General features: G+C 47.3%; 1 protein-coding gene across 1 annotated transcript; it reads left to right on the top strand.

The window, feature by feature from the left end:
* The first annotated feature begins 17,635 nt into the window (after positions 1-17,635).
* On the top strand, positions 17,636-18,157 carry LOC122930307 (gamma-crystallin N-like). The gene has a single exon (XM_044283581.1). The coding sequence runs from the start codon at positions 17,636-17,638 to the stop codon at positions 18,155-18,157; it is 522 nt and encodes a 173-aa protein (XP_044139516.1).
* Positions 18,158-20,250: the final 2,093 nt, after the last annotated feature.

The raw sequence follows: 20,250 nt of genomic DNA, 5'->3' as shown, positions 1-20,250 counted from the left end.
TGAAGACCATTTCAGGTGACTACCTCTTGAAGCTCATCAAGAGAATGCCAAGAGTGTGCAAAGCAGTAATCAAAGCAAAAGGTGGCTACTTTGAAGAACTGTCACGGCCATGGTTATGGTCGTGACTTCTTAACCGCATGCTGTTGCCTGCGGTTTGTTTTTGGTTGTTCAACCACAGGTGAGGGCTGCCAGTGTGCTGCCTCACTTGTGGTTGCCGCGGGCAACAAGTGGTTGGAGATTGTCGCAGATAGCAGCCTGAGCTGGTGCTAGGCAACTTGCGGCATCTTCATGCGGTTACACCTAGCTACCTCTTTGTTAGGTGTGTGTATGTGTGAACTTGGTTTTTTGTTATTGTGTGCACTTCCCCTTTAAGTGGTGTTTTCCCTTCCCTGGTGGTGGAAGGGTTAACTCCCTTTCTGTGTGTGTCTGTGTGGGTGTGGCCACTTAGGCCTATAAAGCCTCTGTGTTTGGCATGGCTCAGTGGGTTGCTTCAGCCATGCTTAGCTGGAGCAGCCTCCTGTGAATACCATCTGCCAGTGAGGGCCACCCTTGTGGTCATAAATGTAAAACAAACAAACTGTGACTTTCAAGTTTATGTCTAGTTTATGTGTGATGTCTATTTGATATTTTCCTTGTTTTTCTGTGCAGCTATGGATCTGGGTCCCTGTGTGTGGATGCGTTGTGATCTTCAGCTTGCCAGCACAGGGATTCAGTCAGCAAGGCTGTGGCAGGTAGGTGGAACTGGTTCAGTTCACCTGCCATATCCATAGATCTGTTTGTGTTTCCCCTTTTCCCTGCAGCTTGGCCAGCGAGACCCCTGTTCCTCCGTGTCCAGAAGGAACAGGCCATCTTACCCTGACTCCTAGTCCAGGGACCGGTCGGAGGGTGAGTTAGGGATCCGAGGTTCCTGAGCATGGGTCCTCCTACCTTAAAGGTCGGCCCATGCAGCTAGGAGTTAGGGTCAGATTAAGGATGCGATTAGGAGGTGACCTGCTCCCTAATTCTGTCGTCCTGGCCGAGCAGGGGTTAACATCATCTGGCATCGCACTGCTGAGGATTTTCCCCATCCTCAGCCGTGACAAGAACCTAGAATATAACAAATTTTCAGTTGTTTCAAAAAGTTTTGTTATGTATATAATTCCACATGTGATAATTCATAGTTTTGATGCCTTCAGTGTGAATCTACAATTTTCATAGTCATGAAAATAAAGAAAACTCTTTGAATGAGAAGGTGTCTCCAAACTTTTGGTCTGTACTGTATGTGTTTGCGTTAGTTGTTGATATTGTGTCACTATTGGTGACTGTGACCTGCGTCTGGTCCTTGTGTTTTAATGTACCAGTGGTATTTGTTGATGTTGGGCATGTGTCGCAGTTGGTGTCTGTGACCTCTGTCTGATCCTTGTTTTGTGGTGCGGTGGGGTCCTGTCTAAAAAATGGTTATGGTTCAATGACTCAAACCTATTGCTAACTGCAATATTGTATCTATTAAAATTAGGGTCATTATTCGATTGTACCAGAGGTCTAGTGTGTAATTCTCTCTGTTGAGGGTTCAGATTCTCTCTCCCATCCATTCTGGGACTATATCTGTGCTTCTTTGTTTTTTTATTAATTATTTCTAGCTCCATTTTGTCCAGGCTTCTGCACAGGGGTTCCTGCCACATAATCAATTCCTCATTAATTGGTAGTTTTTCAACTGCAATTTTGATTTGATTAATTGTATCAGTTATCTCCTCTAGTAACTTACATCTCCTTTTTATAATCAGTTGTGTGAAGGAGACTGAATTCTTCGTTGTATAAGTCCTGTGCAGGAGTCTTGGACAATAATAGTCCCTTCGGGATTCTCTTATCTTCAATACAAACCCTTAGGGATTTGATTTCCCAATGTTGTCTAAGCTGTTTCAACAACGGTGGTTCAAGTTCCCTAAAGATTCCAGATATAGATCTCTCTCCGATAGTATCGCTTGGTTCACATGTAGCATTATCATCAAAATTATAGGTTTCCACTTTGAGTCTTTTGCTTTCTATGTGGTTCCAAATATCCATCTCCAAATCGAGGGGAGCTCTGTCCTAGTTGAGTGCGTCAAACTAAATCTGGAAAAGGAAGTATAGGACGTCTCTCCCTCTGGGGAGGCAAGAGGCTCCAGACTGATGTCGCACTCAAATCACCAAAAAATTGTACAGAAAAGGCTGGATGGGCACTCTTCTGTCTGGACACACAGACTCCGTGTAGCATCACTAAATGTAACTATTATGTAGATGCAGATATCAAAGGGAATAACATGCAGGTGAATCTCATATCTCATGTGCTATATAGCCAATCCTGCCAATCACTCCAAAATTTAAAATATATAACAAGACGTCATATATAAAACCAACAATCCTGCCGCTGTAATAATGAGCTAGATGAGGTGGCTGCTCGGCAACGGATATTGTAGCCCAAATGAAGTTCGTTCACATCTCTAATTAAAGCAAATAAATATGTTTCCTGAATGACAATATGGAGATCGGTGACTGCAAACACAAAACTGTGAGTAAAGAAATCCAAGTCCGGTACAATCTGTATATTGCAGTGGAAAGTGATGAAGTTGTGCGAAAATATTCAAAAAATCATTAAAAAAATATAATGTGAACCAACAAGTGTCAATGTGCTCACAAGAGTAATTAGATCAAACTAGTGATTCATAAATTGTCCACATTTTGGGAGGTTCTGCAAAGATGGTGGTAAAATCCCTGGAGGGAGTGTAGTTTGCTGTATTGCTTATTAGACAATGTTGCAATTTGGGGCATCCAATTAGCAGTACAATCTAGCAAGAGGTTACAGCCATTGTCAAAGAAACCGCGTTTCATCTAAAAGGAGCCCAGACCTCTTGGTAGCATCTGAGGTGCTACAGGAAGTAGCAGGAAGCCGGTGAAGCCCAATCACCTGCACAAGGTGCTGACGGAGACACGAGGGACGCCCGAGACAAACAGGGAACCCACCACAGAGTGACTCCGGAACAGCCAGAGAAGTCCCCCTGATCTACTGCAGGATTTGCTCACCAGCTATAATAGACCACATTCGCCCTAGCGAGGGACCTGCGAAACTTCCGTATAACAGTTCAAGGTCAGAGGTTAGCTTACCTGTTACTCACACCACGTGGGACGCCACGGACTGGACATCATCTCTGTACATGTGACTACAGGTCTCTCTCTGAGAAATAGTTTGTCATAATACTTAACACGGAAACCTCTTGCTAGATTGTACTGCTAATTGGATACTAGTGATGAGCGGCAGGGGGCATATTCAAATTCACAATATTTTGCGAATATTTAGTAGAAAATTTGTTGAATATTAGAAAATTTGAAAATTCGCGATTTTTTTTGTTGTTGAAAAATCGGCAAGGTAATGATTGTGAAATATGCGAATTTTCGGATTCAAATTTTGTATTGCGATTTTTTCAACTTACAACTAGTAGACAAAGATTATAGCACTATATTAGCTAAATTGCTCTATATTAGATTTTTTTTATATTCGCTATATTGCTATAACTTTGTTTTTTCGAATATTCGTAATATTTTAAAACAAGAACATATATAGCTATATAGCGAATATTCGAAAAAAACGAATATAGAGCAAAATTCGCAAACACTACTACTCCTAAAGTCAAGTATATTGCAGCCTTCTTATTGGCCCACAAGCTAGAAGCAGGGAGGGATCATCTGTACTGATTAAAAAAAAAATATAAATATTGAATATTCGAAATTACGAATATATATAACTATATTCGAAATATTTGCGAATTTTTGAAGTACCTATATTTGTGATAAAAATTCGAAATTCAAATATTCGTGATCAACAGTATTGGATGCCCCAAATTGCAACATTGTCTAATAAGCAATACAGCAAACTACACTCCCTCCAGGGATTTTACCACCATCTTTGCAGAACCTCCCAAAATGTGGACAATTTATGATTCACTAGTTTGATGTAATTATTCTTGTGAGCACATTGACACTTGTAGGTTCACGTTATATTTTTTTCAATGATTTTTTGAATATTTTTTAATATTTTCGCACAACTTCATCACTTTCCACTGTAATATACAGATTGTACCGGACTTGGATTTCTTTACTCCCAGTTTTGTGTTTGCAGTCACCAATCTCCAGCTCCATATTGTCATTCAGGAAGACATTTATTTGCTTTAATTAGAGATGTGAACGAACTTCATTTGGGCTACAATATCCGTTGCCTAGCAGCCGCCTCATCTAGCTCGTTATTACAGCGGCAGGATTGTTGGTTTTATATATGACGTCTTGTTTTATATTTTACATTTTGGAGTGATTGGCAGGATTGGCTATATAGCACATGTAATATGATATTCACCTGCATTTTATTCCCTTTCATATCTGCATCTACATAATAGTTACATTTAGTGATGCTACACGGAGTCTGTGTGTCCAGACAGAAGAGTGCCCATCCAGCCTTTTCTGTACAATTTTTTGGTGATTTGAGTGCGACATCAGTCTGGAGCCTCTTGCCATCCCCAATCTGAGGGAGAGACGTCCCCAGAGGGAGAGACGTCCCCAATCTGAGGGAGAGCCGTCCCCAATCTGAGGGAGAGCCGTCCCCAATCTGAGGGAGAGCCGTCCCCAATCTGAGGGAGAGCCGTCCCCAATCTGAGGGAGAGACGTCCCCAATCTGAGGGAGAGCCATCCCCAATCTGAGGGAGAGACGTCCCCAGAGGGAGAGACGTCCCCAATCTGAGGGAGAGCCGTCCCCAATCTGAGGGAGAGACGTCCCCAATCTGAGGGAGAGACGTCCCCAGAGGGAGAGACGTCCCCAATCTGAGGGAGAGCCGTCCCCAGAGGGAGAGACGTCCCCAATCTGAGGGAGAGCCGTCCCCAATCTGAGGGAGAGCCGTCCCCAATCTGAGGGAGAGCCGTCCCCAATCTGAGGGAGAGACGTCCCCAATCTGAGGGAGAGACGTCCTATACTTCCTTTTCCAGATTTATCCATGAAACAACCTTGTTCCCTCCAGACAGACAAGTCTTAGGAAGTTGGTTTACTCCTTACAGATAATCCCATATCTTTAGTAATAACTTTTAAATACAATGTCCGTTCATGTTCACAATTATTTTTATATAAACTGAACTCATCTTGGCTTCTTCAGCCACAAAATAGAACTTTGGTTCAGGCTGATTTTATTCTTAAAGGCAATGAGATGAGCATTCATTTTGATCATAATTTCATTAGATAATATTGTATACGTATAAAAATGTACAACAGCTGGGAGGTGGTGGGTTACTCCATTACCTCTGTACCCTGTATACCGCCTGGTGGCTGCAGTAAGCTGGGTGGTGGTGGGTTACTTTATTACCTCTGTACCCTGTATACCGCCTTGTGGCTGCAGTCTGCTGGGTGGTGGTGGGTTACTCTAGTACCTCTGTACCCTGTATACCGCCTGGTAGCTGCAGTGTGCTGGGTGGTGGTGGGTTACTTTATTACCTCTGTACCCTGTATACCGCCTGGTGGCTGCAGTGTGCTGGGTGGTGGTGGGTTACTTTATTACCTCTGTACCCTGTATACCGCCTGGTGGCTGCAGTGTGCTGGGTGGTGGTGGGTTACTCCATTACCTCTGTACCCTGTATACCGCCTGGTGGCTGCAGTCTGCTGGGTGGTGGTGGGTTAGAAGTCATATTAAATCTTTTGCCCCTTTCATTTATACATAGATGATAGGAGACTGGTTGATAAGGAGTTAATCTCCGGACCAGTAACGTCTCCATTACACAGAACCAGTGCTCTGCTTATCAGTTCCAGCGACTGGAGGTGTCAGTGATCGGGGAGTGGAGGTGTCAATGATCGGGGTCTGGAGGTGTCAGTGATCGGGGACTGGAGGTGTCAATGATCGGGGTCTGGAGGTGTCAATGATCGGGGACTGGAGGTGTCAGTGTTCGGGGACTGGAGGTGTCACTGTTCGGGGACTGGAGGTGTCCGTGTTCGGGGACTGGAGGTGTCAGTGATCAGGGACTGGAGGCGTCAGTGATCGGGGACTGGAGGTGTCAGTGATCGGGGACTAGAGGTGTCAGTGATCGGGGACTGGAGGTGTCAGTGATCGGGGACTGGAGGTGTCAGTGTTCGGGGACTGGAGGTGTCAGTGATCGGGGACTGGAGGTGTCAGTGATCGGGGACTGGAGGTGTCAGTGATCGGGGACTGGAGGTGTCAGTGGTCGGGGACTGGAGGTGTCAGTGGTCGGGGACTGGAGGTGTCAGTGATCGGGGACTGGAGGTGTCAGTGGTCGGGGACTGGAGGTGTCATTGGTCGGGGACTGGAGGTGTTATGTGTGTGTACCCCTGTTGTGTGTTCTTCCCTGATGAAGCTGGGCAGTCATCGCCGCAATTTAAAATGGACCCCCAGGGACATACAGAGAGGGTTTGAGTGAGAGTTAGAATGTAGGGAGATATAGGGGAAGAGACCCGGCATCTGTCTCCCTCTTGATTTATATCCCTATTTCTCTAACTCGCCCTCATAGCATTTGTGAACATCCTACATCTGCCTATACTTTCACCATCTGGGGTTGCATGGTCACTGATGCATGCATGTTTTAACTTGATTATTGTTTATGGGCCTATTATATTAGGTTTAACTTTTAATAGTTAAGCCCTTTAGGTAACATTCCTTTGTAGTTGACCTCAGAGTACACGATCCAGGTTCCGCTATTAACTCTGAGGGATCTGACGTCAGGCCGGCTGCTGACAGACTTATAATCGGACGTGTCAATTGCGTAGTTTTCAGAAGACCCAGTAAAGTCTTCTACAGCATACAGCATGATCGCGCCCATCTTGGCTCTTGTTCTGGCTTCTGGAGTATCAGTGAAGGCTTCAGCTTGGAGTGGTTGCTGGTCCACGGGGAGTCTGGCTTTCTATTGGGTGCTGGGGATACACCTCTTCCCTGAGTCATAATTCACTGGAAGAAGTTTATGATTTATAAGATAAGTCATTACACAACATGGTGGGTGGAGGTGATGCTTCTGCCTTTATTACTTTCCTGTTTACTTTGGCAATGTGTCCTTCTCCTCACTAGTTGGCCATGAGGACGAGATGATATCTGGTTGTATATCTGAGACCTTCCATGAACTCTGTAGTGTGAACCGTTTACATTTAGGTTTATTTGCCTGTGATGAACGTCTTCTATGTTGGATCTCCTTCTCTCCTCTCATCGTCCTTTGATTCACCCTCTGCATCGGACCTCAGCGAGGAAAAGATCTAGATACAGCAGGACTCAAACATGGAGCTATCAATTCCAAGATTAAGACACTGTCCCTGGATGAATGAGAAGATTGAAAGGGACGAAAAAGCTGCTTAATATCTTGGGTTCTGCAGTGTGTTCAGTGGTGGGTTACTCCATTACCTCTGTACCCTGTATACCGCCTGGTGCCTGCAGTGTGTTCAGTGGTGGGTTACTCCATTACCTCTGTACCCTGTATACCGCCTGGTGGCTGAAGTGTGTTCAGTGGTGGGTTACTCCATTACCTCTGTACCCTGTATACCGCCTGGTGGCTGCAGTGTGTTCAGTGGTGGGTTACTCCATTACCTCTGTACCCTGTATACCGCCTGGTGGCTGCAGTGTGTTCAGTGGTGGGTTACTCCATTACCTCTGTACCCTGTATACCGCCTGGTGGCTGCTGTGGCAGGTGCAGCGCTATGAAGAGCCTTTTGCGCTGTGACATTAGAAGAATTCTGATATCTCTGACTGTTAGTCTAACCAGACCGTCTGTTACTCTGTAATTCCTCTAGCGCCGTTCTATGGAAGCAGTAGGTGTAAAGAGCACAACAAATGCTGGAAATAACTTCTTTATTAACGTCAACTTTCCTTCATATATAACACGGCCGCCTCCGCAGCAGATAGTCCATGTACATAACACGTGTTTAATAAAGTATCACAAAATGGCGGTATGCATAAGATGGTGGTTCAGCTGTGTAGCGGGCCAGCTAAGACCTGTCCTAGGTTGCTAGTATAGCTTATAGGTTTATACAGCCGGACCTGACAATAACCTTGATACGGTTCCTATGTTTAGAGTTATTTCCAGTGACTTCGTGTTTGGACGCCATATAACTGTTATATATTGTGCTCACAGAAGCAGAAAAGATAATAAGCCTCTAAGATTCATTATATGGATGTGAGGTAAGCTCAGTGACACAGCAGACACAACAGAAAGCATAGAGTAATGGTCCATTCACACGTCCGTAAGTGTTTTCTGGATCATCAAAACACGGACACCTGCAATGTGCAATTTGCAATTTGAGGAACGCACATTACAGACACTATAATAGAAAATGCCTTTACTGGTCCGCAATCCCGAAAAAACGGATGTGGATCCAAAAATGCAGATGCGGATCACAGAAATGCGGATTCACATCCGTTCCAGCCCCATTGAAAGTGAATGGGTACGCAAATTTCGGAACGAATGCGGACCCAAATTACGGATGTGTGAATGGATCCTTAAACTGTTGTTGCTAGGGAGGAGTTTTGACCTATCACAGCCAGTCTCACACATAGCCTGTGTGGGAAATTCCCTTAGCAGGTGCTGCTGGAATCATTATTCACCAGAGAGAGGAGCTGAACAGACATTCACTCCACTAAGAGCTGTGTTTTATGGAAGCAAGAGGCCAAAATAGGTATTTAAAACAGTTATATAATGTTCCTACTGTTAATGTAGTGATTAGAACTGTATACTGAACCAGTTATATGTATGTTTACTTACAGTTCCACCATACTTACCTACTGCTTCCATAGAACGGCGCTAGAGGAATTACAGAGTAACAGACACTCTGGTTAGACTAACAGTCAGAGATATCAGAATTCTTCTAATGTCACAGCGCAAAAGGCACTTCATAGCGCTGCGCCTGCCACAGTGGAACTGTTACCCTCAGAGGGCCAAGTGATAGCGCTTCTCAACTTGCACAGTAAAGAGCGCATTAGAGCAGCGGAGCGCCAGCATATACCGCCGCGCAGCAACTGTTCCCTGAGTGAGCAAAGACACCTCAGTGGAGCTTCCATAGAGGCCATAGAACGTGTGCATTAGTCAAACTGCAGACGACTCTTAAAGTGGCAGAACAGCAAAGGCTAGATAGTCAGAGAAAGAGCGTCAACCCTCCTGCGATCCCTAGAGAGAGAAGAGACGCATGGTGGGAGGCCAAAGTCTGGAGCTAGAGTGCCCGCACCGCTATCCACGGAGAGACCACGTACTGCTGCCAGATACTTTTCTGCCACTAGGCCCAAGGTCTGCAGCAGTGTATGCAAGCCAGCACATCGCAAATCTGCACAGAGCATCGCAAGTGAACACAGAGCATCTGAATACTGTCTGGTGGCTGCAGTGTGCTAGGTGACTCCATTACCTCTGTACCCTGTGTGACGGTAGTAGAAAATATCCCCGTCAAGCATTCCCTTCTTCCCATGAAAGAAAGTCACCCAATATTTCACGAGTAGGAATATCCCTGGAATCGCCGAGTAATCCACACATGAGTCAAAACTTATTGCTGGAAACACGAGACTAACTTTACTGGTACACAGAACTCACAATTTATGCAGCATAAAACTCCTCACATTTACAACTTTTAACACTTTTCAGAAAAGTACTTTCCATCCCACATACAAACATAATTTCATCCTCCCTGTTTGGTACACGAATACATTCATTCTTGACATTTGGAACCGAACAATATAGACCTTAAAATAGCAGGGAGAGAATTAAACTGAAGCATATAGGCAATTGCATCAAAGTCCTTCACACCCTGCATACCACCTGGTGGCTGCAGTCTGCTGGGTGGTGGTGGGTTACTCCATTACCTCTGTACCCTGTATACCGCCTGGTGGCTCTAGTGTACTGGGTGGTGGTGGGTTACTCCATTACCTCTGTACCCTGTATACCACCTGGTGGCTGCAGTGTGCTGGGTGGTGGCGGGTTACTCCATTACCTCTGTACCCTGTATACCGCCTGGTGGCTGCAGTGTGCTGGGTGGTGGTGGGTTACTCCATTACCTCTGTACCCTGTATACCACCTGGTGGCTGCAGTGTGCTGGGTGGTGGCGGGTTACTCCATTACCTCTGTACCCTGTATACCGCCTGGTGGCTGCAGTGTGCTGGGTGGTGGCGGGTTACTCCATTACCTCTGTACCCTGTATACCGCCTGGTGGCTGCAGTGTGCTGGGTGGTGGCGGGTTACTCCATTACCTCTGTACCCTGTATACCGCCTGGTGGCTGCAGTCTGCTGGGTGGTGGTGGGTTACTCCATTACCTCTGTACCCTGTATACCGCCTGGTGGCTGCAGTGTGCTGGGTGGTGGTGGGTTACTCCATTACCTCTGTACCCTGTATACCGCTTGGTGGCTGCAGTGTGCTGGGTGGTGGTGGGTTACTCCATTACCTCTGTACCCTGCAGTGGCGTGCCTAGTGTGTCTGGCACCCAGGGCGGTCCTTTCTCTGGCATCCCCCGCCAATAGTTTTTAAAAAAAGAGTGTACTTCTTACAGTAGTATTGCCCCCATTGTACAACCTTTACAGTAGTTTTGTCCAGATATGTGCCCTCTCATGGTAGTTATGCCTTCACTGTACAACTTTGACAGCAGTTATGCCCACATTGTGCACCTTTAAAGTACCTATAACTTCATTGTGCCCCCTTCACAGTTATAATGCTCTCTCTGTGCCCCTTCAGAGCACTTATGCCCTCACTTTGCCCCATAACAGTTATAATGCCCACTCAGTTACCAATAACAGTTATGCCCACCCACTTTACAAGAGTAATGCTCTTTGTGCCCCCTTCACAGTAGTAATGTCATCTGTGCTCCCTTCATAGTAGTAATGCCCATTGTGCACCTTCATAGTAGTAATGCCAATTGTGCCCCCATCATAGTAATAAATCCAACTGTGCCTCCTTCACAATAGTAATGCCCATTGTGCCCACTTCATAGTTGTAATGCCCATTGTATCCCATTTATAGTACTAATGTTCATTGTGCCCCCTCCATAGTAGTAATGCCCATTGTGTCACCCTAATACTAGTAATGCCCTTTGTAGTAGTGTTTTCAGGGTAGGACCGCACTGCTATTTTAGCAATGCAGGATTCTTCACTCTAGCACAGAACCATCCGCATATACTGCCTGGTGGCTGCAGTGTGCTGGGTGGTGGTGGGTTACTCCATTACCTCTGTACCCTGTATACTGCCTGGTGGCTGCAGTGTGCTGGGTGGTGGTGGGTTACTTCATTACCTCTGTACCCTGTATACCGCCTGGTGGCTGCAGTGTGCTGGGTGGTGGTGGGTTACTCCATTACCTCTGTACCCTGTATACCGCCTGGTAGCTGCAGTATTCTGGGTGGTGGTGGGTTACTCCATTACCTCTGTACCCTGTATACTGTCTGGTGGCTGCAGTATTCTGGGTGGTGGTGGGTTACTCCATTACCTCTGTAACCTGTATACCGCCTGGTGGCTGCAATGTGCTGGATGGTGGTGGGTTACTCCATTACCTCTGTTCCCTGTATACCGCCTGGTGGCTGCAATGTGCTGGATGGTGGTGGGTTACTCCATTACCTCTGAACACTGTATACCGCCTTGTGGCTGCAATGTGCTGGATGGTGGTGGGTTACTCCATTACCTCTGAACACTGTATACCGCCTGGTGGCTGCAATGTGCTGGATGGTGGTGGGTTACTCCATTACCTCTGAACACTGTATACCGCCTGGTGGCTGCAATGTGCTGGATGGTGGTGGGTGCGACAAATCCAGGATGTGTATTGCTAATGCTGGGGAATGCTGTCCATTGTGGGTGTAGGGAATGCACTGTGTGTATGTCTCTTTGTTGATCCTCCCATCCCCCATCCACATCTATCTGTTAAACTAATCAGACATTGTTAGACTCTGTGTCATGGTGTTTGCCCTGTTAACTGGAAATGTGTATTGGGACAAATCAGACTCCTACAAAGTGGTTTATAACGGCTATTTCTAGACCGGGAGGGGGTGGGTTTCTTTCTGTAAAACTCTAATGCTTTGTGTTAATAAAGTTCTTGTCATTCTGCTTACCTCAAAATGAGTGCCGCCTGATTCTTGGGGTAATGGTAACAGCGGTTGGAATACGTTCCATTTGGGAAGCCATATCACTGAAGGAGGTGCCCAGTCGGGGTATCAGGGAGTCCGTCACATTTGGTGGCAGCGGTGGGATGCGTCCCTGCACTTGGAACATCCAGACCACCACCGGGACATCGTCGGAGGAGGATCGATTTAACAGCCTGAAGCGAAGTACACTGAAGGACTTACTTGAGTCCCAAAAAATCAGTGGAAGCTGCAAGACTAAGGCGTCTCTCATCGCAGAACTCCTAGGGGGAGATTGTACCAAGGAGAGGATGAGTGCCCCGGTCCAGTAAGACGCTCAGCGGAAGGAAGCTGAGCAGCCGTATACAGCGCTAGCACATCAGATGGTGCGAGCCGTGGATGCCTTGGTTCGCGGGATGCCAAATCACCACCATGGCGGAAGCTGCCAAGCTCATCCTGTTGGAGCAGCTATACGACCAGTTGACGGTCTAAATTTGGGATTGGGTGAAGGACCTAAGACTGCTGAACATCAATGAAGCTGCAGTACTGGCAGATCAGTATATTGATACTAGGAGACCCCCTCAACCTGAAGCTCGACCAGTCAACAGACCCTTTCAGGCGGTGATTAGAGATACTAATTGTCATTGGTATCCTCCCAGCTAGCAAAGCCGCCCTGGGAACGAGGCCAAACACAGATCCTCGCTCCCGAAGCTAAGCAGCAGGTCTGCGGCCGATGGGAGACCGAGTGCGCCTTCGGCGTCCCGTTACACTAATAGACTATAGAGAAGCTCAACCAGCAAACTGCTGGAGCTCAGCCTACCGGTTACCAGCTGGCCGTAATCACACAAATGAATAACCTAATAGACGGCCGGCTCACAGTACTTAGCATACAAATACCATGTATTATCACCACAATCATAGTAACACATTTATTGTAAAATAAACATCATATAATTTCATGTACGTCATCAATTATTATTCATTCCAGCAACAGTAAACACATAAAAATGCGGAGCTCGCGCATATGATTAAAACTGTACTTGGAGTACTCCAGTAATATACTATGGCTTCTAATGGTAATATATTACCACAGCGGTAAAAATGTATCTATAACTATTAGTCTCCCCGGCAAAGTAAATGCTTTGTATGGCGTTTGGTTTCTTCTGTGGTCTATGTTATCACCAATATTCCCCCCTCCCTATTTCAGCTTTGATGATGATTTTTTACATTTTTTATTTTTTTATTTCACATCTCAGGAAGTCAGTTGTGATATTGTTTAGCTTCATGGGTTTTAGAGGAGGTGTGTATTATGTATATGTGGCTATAATACAGATATAGGGCCATTTTATTAGACACTGATAAGTAGAATCCATTCCATGTATTACCATATTTTTTGCCCTATAAGACGCACTTTCCCCCCCCCCCAAAAGTGGAAGGAAAATGGCAGTGCATCCTATGGGGCGAAGGTTGCAATTTTTACACTGATTCACCGCCGACCGCAAGCTGCACAGCGCGACCCGCGTGTGTATCAGCGAGGAGGGGGAAGGGGCTGGAGGCCGGCCTTTAGTTTTGTAATGGCAGCAGGGCCCGGTGTAGTCATTGTATTCTATTGCACTGGGGCCCGCTCACTGTACTAACGCTATCTACTGTAACTGCAGGCAGGCAATGGTTAACCATAGATATGTTCGATCCAGCACTGAGCAGCCTGTACTTACGATCATAGCCGGCTGGAGGCAGGGCGGGCAGGCGGGCACCGGCAGCGTAACTTCCTACGTCACGTGCCTGCTCCGCCAACTTTATGAATGAAGCAGACGGCGCAGGCACGTGACGTAGGAAGTTACGCTGCCAGTGTCCGCCTGCCCGCCCTGCCTCCTGCCTCCAGCCTGCTATGATCGTAAGTACAGGCTGCTCAGTGCTGGATCGAACATATCTATACTGTAGTTAACCATTGCCTGCCTACAGTTACAGTAGATAAGCATTAGTACAGTGACCCCGAACCCGCACCCCATTGAAGTTAATAGGGGACCCAAACTTTTGAGCACTAAAATGGCTGTAAAAATGCCATGGAAAGAGCTAGAGGGCTGCAAAATGTGCTTAAGAGCATGGAAAATGCTCTGCAAACAGATGTGGATAGGGAAATGAATAAAAAAAACATAAAAGACCTTAAAAAAATAAAAATTAGGGTTGATGTAGGAGGAAGAGGTTGAGGAGGCGGTGAATGGGTGGATGTGGCGGTGTAGGCTTACGTGGCGGTTTAGGTGGAAGCGGCGGCAAAGGAGGAATAGGCAGCCAACACAGATGTGTGTTATTTTCATTTTTACATAGGGGTATCCCCCAAAATATTGGGACATATAAAAAAAAAATGGAATAAGTGTCACTTGAGTACAAGGATGGATGGTTGAGGCTGTTAGAACTGTCTATTCTGCACAAGGTACGGACAAGTCCTGAGGGATCCAGGCCTGGTTCATTTTAATGAACGTGAGCTTGTCCACGTTGGCTGTGGACAGGCGGCTGCGTCTGTCTGTAATGACGCCCCCTGCCGTGCTGAATACACGTTCAGAGAGTACACTGGCTGCAGGGCAGCACCTCCAAGACATACAGGGCAAGCTCTGGCCATGTGGACAATTTGGAGACCCAGAAGTTGAATGGGGCAGAACCATCAGTCAGTACGTGTAGTCGTGTGCACAGGTACTTTTCTACCAAGTTGTTCAAATGCTGCCTCCTGCTGACACGCTCCAAATCAGCAGTTGGGGCCGGTTGTTGCGGCGAGGTGACAACGTTTTTCCACATGTCGGCCATGCTAACCCTGGCTTCTGAGGTGCTGGCGCTGACACAGCTGCGTTGGCGACCTTTTCCTCCTCCCCTGCCTTGTGCTTGTCCTCCGGCGTCAGTCGGGAATGCTCTCATGAGCACGTCTACCAGCGTGCGCCTGTACTCGCGCATCTTCCGATCACGCTCCAGTGAGGGAATTAACATGTCGGGGTAGTTGTGAATGAACTTCTGCACCACCAAATTCAGCACATGCGCCAGGCAAGGGATGTGCGTCAAAACGGCTATTTCCAGAGCTGCAACGAGATTTCGCCCATTATCACACACCACCAGGCCGGGCTTGAGGCTCACCGGCAGCAACCACTCGTCGGTCTGTTGTTCTATACCCCGCCACAACTCCTGTGCGGTGTGGGGCCTGTCCCCCAAACATATGAGTTTCAGAATGGCCTGCTGACGTTTACCCCGGGCTGTGCTGAAGTTGGTGGTGAAGGTGTGTGGCTGACTGGATGAGCAGGTAGAAGAAGAGGAGGAGGAAGAGGAGGCAAAGAATGATGCCCTGCGATCCTCGGCGGCGGAAGGACGTGCCCCAAACAGCTCTCCGCCTGGGGACCAGCCGCGACTACATTTACCCAGTGTGCAGTTAGGGAGATATAGCGTCCCTGGCCGTGCTTACTGGTCCACGTATCTGTGGTTAGGTGGACCTTGCCACAGGTGGCGTTGCGCAGTGCACACTTGATTTTATCCGATACATGGTTGTGCAAGGAGGGCACGGCTCTCCTGGAGAAGTAGTGGCGGCTGGGAACGACGTACTGTGGGACAGCAAGCGACATGAGCTGTTTGAAGCTGTCTGTGTCCACCAGCCTAAATGACAGCATTTCAAAGGCCAGTAGTTTAGAAATGCTGGCATTCAGGGCCAGGGATCGAGGGTGGCTAGGTGGGAATTTACGCTTTCTCTCAAATGTTTGTGAGCTGGAGAGCTGAACACTTCCGTGTGACATGGTGGAGATGCTTGGTGACGGAGGTGGTGGTGTTGGTGGCACATCCTCTGTTTGCTAGGCAGCAGGTGCCAACGTTCCTCCAGAGGCGGAGGAAGAGGCCGAGGCAGCAGCAGAAGAGGGAGCAGGAGGGTCCCTTTCTTGGTTTTGAAGGCGCTTACTCCACTGCAGCCCGTGTCTCGCATGCAGGTGCCTGGTCATGCAGGTTGTGCTAAGGTTCAGAACGTTAATGCCTCGCTTTAGGCTCTGATGGCACAGCGTGCAAACCACTCGGGTCTTGTCGTCAGCACATTGTGTGAAGAAGTGCCATGCCAGGGAACTCCTTGAAGCTGCCTTTGGGGTGCTCGGTCCCAGATGGCGGCGGGCAGTAGCAGGCGGAGTCTCTTGGCGGCGGGTGTTCTGCTTTTGCCCACTGCTCCCTCTTTTGCTACGCTGTTGGCTCGGTCTCACCACTGCCTCTTCCTCCTAACTCTGAAAGTCAGTGGCACGACCTTCATTCCATGTGGGGTCTAGGACCTCATCGTCCCCTGCATTCCACCCAGTCTTCCTCCCTGACCTCCTTTTCGGTCTGCACACTGCAGATAGATGCAGCAGTTGGCACCTGTGTTTTGTCATCATCAGAGACGTGCTGAGGTGGTATTCCCATGTCCTCAACATCAGGAAACATAAGTGGTTGTGCGTCAGTGCATTCTATGTCTTCCACCGCTGGGGAAGGGCTAGGTGGATGCCCTTGGGAAACCCTGCCTGCAGAGTCTTCAAAAAGCATAAGAGACTGCTGCATGACTTGAGGCTCAGACAGGTTCCCTGATATGCATGGGGGTGATGTGACAGACTGATGGGCTTGGGTTTCAGGTGCCACCTGTGCGCTTTCTGCAGAAGACTGGGTGGGAGATAATGTGAACGTGCTGGATCCACTGTCGGCCACCCAATTGACTAATGCCTGTACTTGCTCAGGCCTTAACATCCTTAGTCACCGCTGACTTCTCCTCAGTGTCCTCTGCATGGAGCTGGAGTCTTCTTCAGTCTGACCTTCCCACACTAAACAATAGCAGATCTCGGGGAGACCAGCTACAAAAATTATACTCTAGCCTCAATGAAGAGTCTTAACGCAACATCCAAAGTGCAAGGCTCCCTGGGAAACTGTAATTTGCCAAAGAACCGCCAAGCCTCAGTTATGGGTTCTCAACACAGTGAGAGCCAGAGATCCCTCCAGAGAAGGAGAACCACGGGGTCCCTGTTTTAGAGCTCTTCAGATCCACCATATTAAGTGGCCCCTATGTCAAGACCCAGCTCTGTTACAAGCCTTAAGGATGTGACAAGGGACAAAAAATCTTTCCAAATGACCAGGGACAGTGTCCTAATAAAATAATGGATTTCTCCATGTGGGAATCCTGCTCCTTCTAGATCTATGTTTTTCCTGTAAGATCCGATGCAGATGGTGAATCAAAGGACAACCTGAGGAAATCAACCATAAAAGACGTTCATCGCAGGCAAATAAACTGAAATGTTTAAGAAAGATTTCATATACAACCAGCTATCACAATCATGTCCTCATGGTCTCCAGACTTGTGAGGAGAAGAACAAACTGCCTGAAGGAAACAGGAAAGGCAGAAGCCTCACCTCCACCCACCATATTGTGTAACGTCTTATCAGTGACGTTATAAATCATAATAAGGTTCTTCCAGTGAATTGTGACTCAGGGAAGAGGTGTGGTCACCCAGCACCCAATATAAACCAAGACTCCCTGTGGACCAGCAACCACTCCAAGCTGAAGTCTTCACTGATTGTCCAGCAGCCAGAACAAGAGCCAAGATGAGCCAGATCATCCTGTACACTGGAGAGATGTTTACTGGGTCTTATGATACCTATGCAACCGACGTACAAAATTATCAGTCTGTCACCAGCCTGCCTCAAGTGAAATCCCTTAAAGTTAGCAGTGGAACCTGGATCGTGTACTCTGAAAAAGACTTCAGTGGAGACATCGCTGTCTACAAGGCAGGGAACTATGGATATGATCTAAAGATCAAAACAATTGGATCTTTCCGGAAGTTTTCTGGACAATTGGAGAATCATGAGATCACTGTGTTTGACCAAACCAACTATCAAGGACCATATGAAGTATTTAAAGACCCTGAATACCAAACTGTGAGAATGCCAATCCTGTCTCACAAAGTGGGCAATGGGGTTTGGATCCTGTATAATAGCGCAGGACTCCATGGGAAAAGCATTGTCAGCATCAAAGGAGATGAGGTGTCTGATGAATTAGTCACAGCATTGGAAGGTCCGGTGAAATCCCTGAAGGCCTACCTGATCTACGAGGGAGAAAAACAATAATGAGCCATGGAATCCCTGCCTAACTCCTCTGCTTACCTGATCCCTGACCTGCAATCATCTCTAAGCCTCCAGAGAAGGACCTTTCAGGCATCATCTGACCAGAGACATTTCATCAGTCCTGTCCTCACACCATCACTGAGACCTTATACGTGATGTAAGGAAACCAACTATCTAGAAACTAGAGAGACATTGAGCTCCACCTCACACCCTGAAGATGCCGAGGACCTAAGCTGAAGGCTTCTGATTCCTGGGACTTGTCCCTCTTGATTTTGCTTCTTGACCCTGATACTAGAATAAAAGCTTTTGTTTGCATCAGATATTTGTGGTTTCTTCTAAGGTATAAGATTCGGGGACAGAGGACACAGGTGGGTTCTTATCTACTTGGGGTTAATGCCATGGGTAATACTGTGTCAGGATCTCACCTGAAAACTACAAGTAAGATGTTTCCGTGTAGGTTACCAATAAGGACCCAGCCTGGGTGAAGGTGCATTACCTACAGCATTTATATTAAAGCCATAAAGGCTCTTAACCTAACGTCACCCAGGTGTAAAGTGAATTTAAAACATCACTTTTATTAGTGAGTAAAACGGCTGTGAGCCAACACTTCAGTTAGTAACCTTGCTTGCTGTGAGGGATTGCCCCTTCATTTTGTATCCTGGATGCCATTTTACTTTGCTGGTTTATTTTCGGTCAGAATGGAGAATTGCTGGAGACAAACAGTTACTATAGTAATAGACGGACCGGCCCTCCAACATGTGTAAATCCCAGGGATGCAATGTAGAGAGTTTACCGTACATTTATTGGGGTCACTCACAAATCTAATAACACATCTAAAGCCTACAACCTAAAAGCCTGTACATGGGTGTATGTGCCAAGGAAGTCTGCTGCAGACACGTAGAACGAGTGGCAGAAACACTCTGTATAGATCAGAAACCACACGGCGTATTTAGCTGCCATCTGATACCTGCTCGCAGCGGTGGGAGGACACGCTCCAGTCCAGCCAATTCCTAGACACTTCACAGTATTTCCTCACTTGCAGGAACGGTGTAATCAGTCCATATGAGTATCAATAGGTGCGGCTCATACTCCCAGTATCCTTATCACAGACACTATATCGTCTGGTCTGTTATATAGTCCTATTATCACGCTTGAATCATACCGCTCTTAGGCCTCATGCACACGACCGTTGTGTGCATCCGTGGCCGTTGTGCCGTTTTCCGTTTTTTTTCGCGGACCCATTGACTCTCAATGGGTCCTTGAAAAATCTGAAAATGCACCGTTTTGCAGCCGAGACCGTGATCCGTGTATCCTGTCAGTCAAAAAATAGGACCTGTCCTATTTTTTTGACGGACAACGGTTCACGGACCCATTCAAGTCAATGGGTCTGTGAAAGAACACGGATGCACACAAGATTGGCATCCGCGTCCGTGGTCCGTGGCCGTAGGCTACTTTTACACAGACGGATCCGAAGATCCGTCTGCATAAAAGCTTTTTCAGAGCTGAGTTTTCACTTCGTGAAAACTCTGATCCGACAGTATATTCTAACACAGAGGCGTTCCCATGGTGATGGGGACGCTTCAGGTTAGAATATACTAAAAGAACTGTGTACATGACTGCCCCCTGCTGCAGACCCCCCCCCTGTTTTTAACTCATTGGTGGCCAGTGCGGCCCCCCCCCCTCCCCCCTGTAGTTAACTCATTAGTGACTAGCCCCCCCTCCCTCCCCTGTAGTTAACTCTTTGGTGACCAGCCCCCCTCCCTCCCCTGTAGTTAACTCATTGGTGACCAGCCCCCCCCTCCCTCCCCTGTAGTTAACTCGTTGGTGGCCAGTGGGCCCTCTCCCCTCCCTCCTCCTCCTAATTAAAATCTCCCCCCCCTATCATTGGTGGCAGTGGAGCGTACCGATTGGAGTCCCAGTTTAATCGCTGGGGCTCCGATCGGTAACCATGGCAACCAGGACGCTACTGCAGTCCCAGTTGCCATGGTTACTTAGCAATTTGTAGAAACATCATACTTACCTGCGAGCTGCGATGTCTGTCCAGCCGGGAGCTCCTCCTACTGGTAAGTGACAGATCATTAAGCAATGCACCGCAC

The sequence above is a fragment of the Bufo gargarizans genome, chromosome 1, assembly GCF_014858855.1.
Source record: "Bufo gargarizans isolate SCDJY-AF-19 chromosome 1, ASM1485885v1, whole genome shotgun sequence".
Classification (NCBI taxonomy): Eukaryota; Metazoa; Chordata; class Amphibia; order Anura; family Bufonidae; genus Bufo; species Bufo gargarizans.
This window is presented reverse-complemented; position numbering and strand designations above follow the sequence as displayed.